General features: G+C 47.0%; 1 protein-coding gene across 1 annotated transcript; it reads left to right on the top strand.

Annotated features, from left to right (window-relative positions):
* The first annotated feature begins 209 nt into the window (after nucleotides 1-209).
* LOC128939864 (prostate stem cell antigen-like) lies at nucleotides 210-3,991 on the top strand. The gene is made up of 3 exons (XM_054281116.1): nucleotides 210-261; nucleotides 2,522-2,626; nucleotides 3,780-3,991. The coding sequence occupies exons 1-3, from the start codon at nucleotides 210-212 to the stop codon at nucleotides 3,989-3,991; spliced, it is 369 nt and encodes a 122-aa protein (XP_054137091.1).
* Nucleotides 3,992-9,209: the final 5,218 nt, after the last annotated feature.

Here is a 9,209-nt window from a genome sequence, read left to right as displayed (position 1 = left end):
CCCAGAGAGTGGCAGGGGAAAGAGGAGAGGCACCAAACGCAAATATCCCAACGCCACAAAGCAACCCCTCCCTTGGTGCCGCCAGCAGTTCCCTCACTCAGGTGCCTTCTCAGGGATGACCTTGTGGGCACGCCCGGCCTCCCAGGATATATAACCTGCCCCAGGAGCAAACAAGCCAGAGAGGCAGCCCCAAGACAGGTTGTTCCAAGATGAAGACTTTCCTCGTGCTCCTGCTGGGAGCGCTCCTGTGCGTGGACTCAGGTAAGAACCCACAAAAGATCTGCCCCCCATCCCTCCCTGCAGGTTTTCAGACTGGAAGGAGGATTTGTGGTGGGGTTTGGAAATGAGGGAAGAGAGTTTGGCACGTTGTCATACCAAGGCGTTTCCCTTCGGATGAGTGTTGAGTGGGAATAATGCACATCCCACATGGGGATGGTGGGATCTGAGTGATGGGGAGAGAAGCTTCCAGGAAAGATAACTCCTGAATCCTGAATCAATCAAAATTAATTTTTTTTTCCCAGCCAGACCATATAGTTAAGGGGGAAGGGGAGGGGCTAAGTGGGGTGGGAGGATTATTTTCCTTCTTTCCAGGCTATCAAAAATGCAACATTTACGCAATGTTTTCTACCAACTTTTTTTCTGACTCTTCCTTTCAAATGCAGACCGTGACTCTGCTCAGATTTCCAGAATTTTAGTGGGACAGTAAAAATGACTGTGCCATGATGTGTTATTTTATAGACTGAATGGGTGGGCTTTAGATAATATCAGATTTTTATAGCTTCAGTAAGAAGGAAAAAAAATGGGTTTAAAGCAGCTTCTCCCTATTACCAGAGAAGAGAAGAATCAAATTTGGGGAGTTTCTCAATCAGCAGAGGATGCTTAAGGAACAAGCTGTGAATGGTCTTGCACAGCCCTCAGACCTTTCTCTCTGCCGGCTTCCATCAGAACACTAAAAATTTGACTTTTATTGCTTTAAAAGTCAGATCAGTGTGAGAACAGTGCAGCACAAATTGAGGGTTGGCTCCTCACCTCTGTGACTGCATCAGTCATTTGCAACAGAGAGGATTGGACAGAAGGAGACCAAGTGCCTCAAATTAATTCCTTCAATCACTAATTTCCAAACAGGTCTTTCCAGTGTCCTAAAAGAGTATTGAGATGCAGGTTTGATGGTCATGGGGCTCAAGGAAATTTATTTATTTATTTATTAATTAACTGACACTTGCAAGGCTCCAGTGACACCCTGGGGCACAAGTAGCTGACAGGAACAGGTAATTACACCACAATCTCACTCCTCTGGGGACAATTTTTCACCAGGGCCATTTGCTTGGGAGGTGCTGTGTTTTCCCTGCCTTTGCTGGATGCACAGAGCAGCCCAGCAGGTGTGCCCAGTACTGATTTCCATCCCCTCTGGAGTGACATTTCCACAAGGGGTGGTCAGAGAGGGTTGAAAGCCATTTGCACTTTGATTTCCAGGAGGGTGTGATGGAAAGGGCGAGTCAAAAGTTAAGAACTGAGACAAGGGGCTGGAAGAGACTTTGCAAATTCCTTCTTCATCCCTCACTCAAGGCAAGGTCAGATGGGGCTTGCAGAAACCTGGTCTGGAGGGATGTGTCCCTGATGATCCTTCCAACCCAAACCATTCCATGATCCTCTTCAAGCCCTGCTGTCCCTCTGCTCTCTTTTTGCTCCCTCACTGCACTGACTACATCCAAAACATCTCCAGCATCTGCCAAACCTGGCTCCCACTTCAACCAGGTATATTATTATCCACAAAAAATAAAAAATAAAAAAGGAAAAAAAAAAGAAAAAAAAATTCCCAAACCCAAAGCAGAGAAGATATCTTCCTTTGAGGATCCCCAGATCCCCAGAATTTGTCCTGTTCTGTTTCCCTGTGGTTGAATTCTCTGGAAAGCTTTGGATAGATTGAAGATACATAGATACATGAGAGGTGTAGAATTGTTCCCCACCTGCAGGGCTGGGTCCAGTTCTGGGGTCCAGCATCAGAAGGACGTGGAGCTGCTGGAGCAAGTCCAGATGAGATCACAGAGGTCTCTATGAGGGTCTCCATGCTCCGAGAGCTGGAGTCTCTTTCCTCTGGAGCTGGGAGAGCTGGAGGTGCTCACCCTGGAGAAGAGAAAACACTGGGGAGACCTTACAGCCCTTTTCAGTGCCTAAAGAGACTCCAGGAGAGTTGGGGATAAATTTTTAGGAGGTCCTGTTGGGATAGGATAAAGGGTAATTTTTTAAAATTAAAAGAGGGTGGATTTAGGTTAAGTATAATTAAGACATTTTTTATAATGAGAGTGGTAAAAAAAAATCAGGCTGCCCATGGAAGCTGTGGCTGCCCCATCCCTGGAAGTATCCATGTCCAGATTGAATGAGGCTTGGAGCAACCTGGTCAACTGGAAGTTGTCCCTTCCCACAGCAAAGTGGTGGAACTTGATGATTTTAAAGTCCCTTCCAAGCCAAACCATTCCATTATTCCCTGATTTCTCTCCTAACCCCTCTTGGTCTCCTGCAGGTTCATCTTTGCAGTGCTACAGCTGCACCTCCCAGCTCAGCAACTCCAAGTGCCAGACGGTGAAGACGTGCGGAGAGAACAACATGTGCAAGACGGACGTGATCCGTAAGGAAAAGCGGGGGTGGGAAATGTCTTATCTGGGATGGTGGAGCCAAACCTCTTCCCAGCCTCAGGTGCCCCATCCAGGCTCACCCAGTCTGGATACACCAGGTGGTCTGGGCCAGCAAACCTCAGTGTGCAAGTGTCTTTCACCTGTGCAAAATTAGGTTTATTTCTCTTTCACAGCACCAAAAATTATTTGTTTGCAAGGGAAATGGTTAATTTGTTTTGCAATACTTGCAAACATGAATTAGGATGGGAGGGGCTGAGCCTGGTCCATCCTGGTTGTGAAATTAGGAGGTGCTGATTTGAGGTGAAATCGATGAAAATGACAAAATTTAATCTCTGTGGGAAAACATGAAAAACTAGGATTTTATCCTTCTGTCCTAAATCTGGTTTGCCCTGTCCCAGGTGTGCCAACAACTGAGTTGCTCTTGAACCTGGGGCACAAAACTCATCAGTGCCACATTTAAGCTCCCCTCTGTCAGGCAGTAGATGGGATGCCTCCAGTAGGAATTATCCCGGTTGGAAATGTGGAAATCCATGACGTTCACATGCAGGAGGGCCAAGATGTTGTAGGACTCTTTGTTATTTATTGCACGTGGCAAAGATTTGGTGCCCATAATGGATTTTAGATCTCCTGGAGGAGAATGGGTCAAATCTCCTAGAGGTCAAAATCTGCTGGTAACCAGCAGTTGCCAAAAACGGCTAAAAAGATGGGCTGTGCCTCTCAGAAACAAATCAAACAATATCTGTGCCATCTGAAATGGGAATAGCCATGTTTCCATAATTTCCCAGGTGTGGAAAGGCTCCATGCAACAAAGATGTTTGGGATTGGGCTTCACGTGAGAGAGTGCAGGGTTAGATGTGATATTAGGAAGAAATTACTTGCTTTGAGGGTGGTGAGGCCCAAAGAAACTGTGGCTGCCCCATCCCTGGAATTGTCCAAGGTCAGGTTGGACAGGGCTTGGATCAGCCTGGCCTAGTGGAAGGTGTCCCTGAGCATGAGATGATCTTGAATGTCCCTTCCCAACCCAAACCATTCTGTGATTCTGCCTTTTGTCCCACAGAACGAGCATCCCGCTATTCAGTTCCACAAGGCTTGCCTTGTGGAAGGCTGAATCTTAGGCTAAGCCTAATGGTCCTGCTTTCCTCCCAGGGGTCGTGGGGCTCTTCAGCATCATCAGCAAGGGATGTGACTCCTCGTGTGACCCATCCTACCAGGACTTCAACGTGGGCAACAGGAACATCTCCTGCTGCAGCAGCGACCTCTGCAACGCCAACGCCGCGGGCAGCGTGAGGTCCAGCTACGGGCTGGCCGGAGGGATAGCGGCCGGAGTGGTCTGGACCATCCTCAACAACAAATTCTGAGGAGCAAAGATGCCTCCCATGACCACAGAGAGTCTCAGAGCACCCCTCTAATAACAGGAATCCTAACCAGGAGCAGTGGGGTGTGTTGGGCACCCAGCACCCCGCGAGCTGATGGCAACTCTTTGCCATATGATGGCTTCTGCTTTAATCTCATTGCAAAGGTCCTGTGCTACCAGATAAGGAAAGGTGTGTTCATGTTATCTGCAAAACACCTAAAATAAAGTTATTTCTCCACCAACCGTGTCTATCACTCAGTCATCTATTTCTGCCCACGGCAGAGCTGCAGGTGGGTGTTTTATGTCTGGCCAATGCCCAGCCTAGGTCATTGCTGCGCAATGTGACCTAAAGTCCTTTTTATGACCAGGTAACCTCCCCAGAGGAGAAGGGAAAAGCTACAGATATATCTCCCTGGAGTTCAGGGAAGCCTGTGATGCTTCTTCCCATGACGTTCTCCTGGAAGAACTGGCAGCCCAAGGTTTGGGAATGTGCACTCTTGGTTGAGTTAAAAACTGGCTGGATTCCAGGCACAGAGTGGTGGGGAATGGTGCCACATCCAGCTGGTGGCTGGTCACCAGTGGTGTCCTTTTGGGATCAGTAATGGAGTCAGTCCAATATATTTATTGATGATCTGGATGGGGAGGTCAAGACCACCCTCTGGAAGTTCATGGATGACGCCAAATGGGGTGGAACGTTGATCTGCTGGAGGGCAGGAAGGCTCTGCAGAGGGATCTGGACAGGCTGGATCAGTGTTCCAAGGCCAGTGGTTTGAGATTGAACAACACCCATGGGGTGTCTGAGTACAAGGCAGACTCTAACATCTCTCATAAACAGTAACAGCCCCTCTCTGTGGCTATAAATTCAAAGTTATTCCATGCCTTTTCCAGCTGATTTATTTTATGGACATAAACTCAGGTGTTCCCACCTGGCATTGGGAGATCAAAGGCAGCAGGAAAAGCTCTGTACAAAGAGGCCTGAGAGAAACTCTCAGGGGTGTTTTCCAAGCTACATCCACGTGGAGAGATCTGGTAAAAAAAATGAGGAAAACATAGAAAGTGAATCTGGAAAAGCCCTGGGTGGGAGAACAGGATTTAAGGAGCTGTGAAGTCAGGACAGCAGTGGTTGGAGGATTAAAAGGGGAGGGACACTCGCCAAGAGCCCCAAATTTCTCTCTTCTACCTTAAAACCTACTGGAGCTGCCAAGGATGTGGAGATCGACAGGCTGAAATAACAGGGAATCATTTCCCTGGGGGGGGATGAGTCACCTGGAGGATCCATAGCCATGGGACAAGGGTCAAAGTCCCATATGGGATGAAGTCAAAGGAGCTAATGACACCATCTGCTGTTGTGAAAAGCTCATAAAGCCTCAGGATGCCAGGCTATTTGTAAGGAAGCTGCTAATTGTAGGAAGCTGGGAAGGGGTTTCCCCGGAGGAAATCAAGAATGAGCCACCTTGTTTATAGGAATCCAATCTGGTTATTGGTGAAGGGAGGATTTGGGACAAGTGCAGTGATTTATTCTGGCTTTTCCAAACCTCCTGAGTCATATCCCTGAAAAGAGGCTTGTCCAGCTGTAAGTCTTCCAGTCAGGCTGTTTTCTGCATGGGTGACCAACTCCATGAGCTCTCCATTCCAGGGAATCTTCTCCTTGTGCTGCAAGGATGTCCCTGACACCCTTAATGCCCTGTGTCCACTTTCTGAAACAATTCCACATCCAGACATCATTCCCAACAAGCAATTTTGCTGCTGTGGTCTTTTCTGTAAACTGGGAATTTAAGAGGCCAAGGCATGGTGGCACCAGAGCCATTGGAGTCCTCAGGGAAATTGGGTCAAACAGCCTCTTCCAGCTTCTGGAGCAGTCAAACACATTCCTAAAATCATGGAATGGCTTGGGTTGGAAGGGACCTTGAAGATCATCTCATTCCACTGCCCTGAAATGGGCAGAGGCACTTTCCACTAGACCAGGTTGCTCAGATCCCCATCCAACCTGGCCTTGAACACTTCCAGGGATGGGAATTATGGTAATTTGTCCCCAAAATATATATTTATAGAGTATAAATTTGGGCTGTTCAGCTCTGATTTAACATTTTGGTCCCACGGCAATGCCATCTACTTCCTCAAGCATGTAATTGTGGAGTTTCCTCCCAGAGCCAAGAGGTGGCTTTCCCAAGCTCTGTTGGTTGAGACCCAGTGTCTAAACACTCAGAGGCTCAAGGGATTATTTCTTCTCCCAAATTCTGCCCTGAAGGAGTCCAGGACTGACCACTGAGTGGTTCTCATCTGGATTTACCCAGAGATAAATCCTCTCTGTGGATGTATCTGGAAGTTGCACAGGTAGGACGGCATGGAGCACCTCTCCTATAAGGAGAAGCAGAGAGAGTTGGGGTTGCTTAGCCTGAAGAAGGGAAGGCTCTGGGGAGAGCTTTCAGTGCCTAAAGGGGCTCCAGAAGAGCTGGAGAGGGACTTTGGACGAGGGATGGAGGGACAGGACACAGGGAATCGCTTCCCACTCTCAGAGAACAGAGTTAGACAAGATATTGGGAAGAAATTTTTCCCTGGGAGGGTGCTGAGGTCCTGGTACAGGTTTTCCCAGAGAAGCTGTGGCTGCCCGATCCCTAGAAGCATCCGAGGCCAGGTTGGATGTGGTTTGGAGCAACATGGGATAGTGGAAGTTGTCCCTGCCCATGGTGGGGGGGTTCCAGCCCAAGATATTCTGGGATTTTCCATTATTTGGTGGTGAGATAGTTTAGAAAAGGTGCAGCTGGGAGAGGCCAAGACTGGGACAGAAACAGGAAAGAGCTGGGCAGGAGCCCCCTGTGGAACTGATGGCACCTGGCACAGCACTTGGAATATCTACTGTCCCTCCAGGTCACTGACAGAGCAGCCTCAAAAACAACCCTCTGGTTTTTGGGAGGGCAAGGAGGTGGCAAACTGGGGCAGATAAATGACTCAGCTGCGGATCAGAACCTGGGCTGGGCCAGGGCAGGACCAGGAAGAGAACGAGATGTTTTCTTGAGGGCTGTGACTGCACCTTGGCAGAAAGATTGGTTCTCCCTCCTGCTTTAAACCTATCATAAATCTCAACAGGACTCTGGGTCAGGTCCCTCTGCTCTGCCCTGAACCCTCTGTCACCAGCTGTGCTCTGTTGGTGCAGAAATCTGTGATAATTTACATTTTGGGTGCTGATAAAACATCCTGAGAGCTGCTGCAGGACACACAAGCACAATATTCATCTGAAAAACAAGGCTGGGTTTATTTTGCCCAAGGAAGTTGCTTCTTGAACAGTTTTATCAATTCTTCTGTCCTCTCCACACTTCTCAAATTTGAGAACAGGGTCTTAAAAAACTCAAGTGTCCCAGGCTGGGTTGGATGGGGCTTGGAGCAATCTGGTCTAGAAGAAGTTGTCCTTGCCCACCACAAGATGATCTTGAAGGTTACTTCCAAATCAAACCATTCCATGATTCTAAGGTTTCATGAATTCTCTTTTGTCGCAGACATCTTTTTTTGAAAATCCTTTTTTAAGATTTTTTCTTCCTGAGAAGCTGAGAGACTCCAGGAACAAAATGTAGACAATGGTTATCTGCTGCTGTGGAATGCATCAAGTGGATTTTTGATTGGCCCATCTTGGATGTGTATAATCAATGGCAGAGTCCAAGACAGCTGCCTTTTGTTATCATTCCACTCCATTCTATTCTTAGCTTAGGTAGCCTTCTGAGATGAAACTTTTCCTTCTATTCTTTAGTATAGTTATAATGTTAATTATATCATAAAATAATAAATCAAGCCTTCTGAAATATGGAGTCAGATCTACGTCTCTTCCCTCATCCTGAAAACCCCCGTGACCACTGTCACACACTTTACTCCTGGTACAATTAACCAATTATTCACCATCCTTGTGGATAAGGATTAGGCCACCCAGTATTTCCTACAGCATGTTAGAATTTACATTACCAGTCTGAAAAAGTTCCTCTGAAACCAACCCAATTTGCAGCAGTTGATTAAAAACTGGATTTAAACCACTGGAGAAAGTCTGTGGATAAGCTGGACTTAGGGACCAGCAGTTCCTAGTTGTGCTCCACATTTCCTTTATGGCCCGGGGCGAGTTCCACAGCATTTCCATTCCTCTGCCTTGTTCAGATGTTATCAGGTCAAACACACTCAGAGATGTTCAGATAGTGACTTTAACTGGCCAGGGGAGAGATTGAGGCTAAAAATGATCTCACAGAGCCGGCTGGGGAAGGCTCACCCCGCTCCCAGCCCGCCCTGCCCAGCCACACTCCTGCTCTGAATCATGCACGTGTTGCTGTGCAATGAAGGTGCTTCTGGAGATAAATAGAACAGTTAGCTCTCCTCCACCTCGAATTAAATTAATGGTTTTCTGGCCTACCTAAAAACAGAGGCCAGACAAAATTAAGAGGATAAAAAGCAGTTATATTTATTGAAAGGCTTTCAGATACATTTTGGGCAGACGAAGCCCACCCAGGGGCTACACCCAAAAAACCAGATAATGGGTCATAGGTTTTTATACTTTTATAAGTTTGGTCCATTTGCTTATTGGGGGTTAATCCAATTACAGCTTAGGTAATGAAGTAATTTACCCTAAGTTTGCGCCTCCCAACTCACTTTTGTTTGTATTTCTCAGGGCCTGAGACAGTGAGTTGTCCTTGATTTCCAGGCCTGGAGAGAAATTGTTTTGTCTGACCAAAATGGGAAAGCAGTAGCTAGCAATGTATATGGACTTTAGAGTTATGCACTAAAGAATTACAGGATTACAAATACATGAAAAACACAAAATCTTAAATCCTAAGGCATCATTACCACTAAAAACCAATCCAAGTCCCTGCCCTTTGCAGGAATGTATAAAAAATACATGCAAAATATAAAAGCTTAAATCCTAAGGCATCATTACCACTAAAACCAATCTGAATTCCTGCCCTGTGCAGAACTTCCCTTGATGAATTGTAGCTGCCTCTCATGCAGGACAAGCCAAGTTCGTTCCATGGCCTCTTGATTATTCCCACTCCCATCCTGCCCCTTGACAGCTCCATGTGCCAGGGGACCCTTGATCCCTCATTTCTGACCTTATCCTGAGCTCTCTTAATGCCCTTCCAAACTCTTTTTCAGGACTCTTTGCAAAACGATGCTGCTCTGACTCACCCAATGATGCTCTTGATGCTCAGATTCTCTTGCAACCCCAACCTCCTCCCTCTGTGGCTTCTCTG

This window comes from Melozone crissalis, unplaced genomic scaffold, assembly GCF_028551555.1.
Source record: "Melozone crissalis strain CALT ecotype California unplaced genomic scaffold, PUWL_Pcris_2 ptg000002l_1, whole genome shotgun sequence".
Taxonomy (NCBI): Eukaryota; Metazoa; Chordata; class Aves; order Passeriformes; family Passerellidae; genus Melozone; species Melozone crissalis.
The sequence above is the reverse complement of the archived record's forward strand: the minus strand, read 5'-3'. Positions and strand labels throughout refer to the sequence as shown.

What these genes read in the sequence shown, in the direction of transcription:
- LOC128939864 (XM_054281116.1), top strand. Translation starts at nt 210, where the DNA reads ATGAAGACTTTCCTCGTGCTCCTGCTGGGAGCGCTCCTGTGCGTGGAC. An exon ending in GCTCCTGTGCGTGGACTCAG is followed by an intron (nt 262 to 2,521) that starts GTAAGAACCCAC and finishes GGTCTCCTGCAG; the next exon opens with GTTCATCTTTGCAGTGCTAC. An exon ending in GTGCAAGACGGACGTGATCC is followed by an intron (nt 2,627 to 3,779) that starts GTAAGGAAAAGC and finishes CTTTCCTCCCAG; the next exon opens with GGGTCGTGGGGCTCTTCAGC.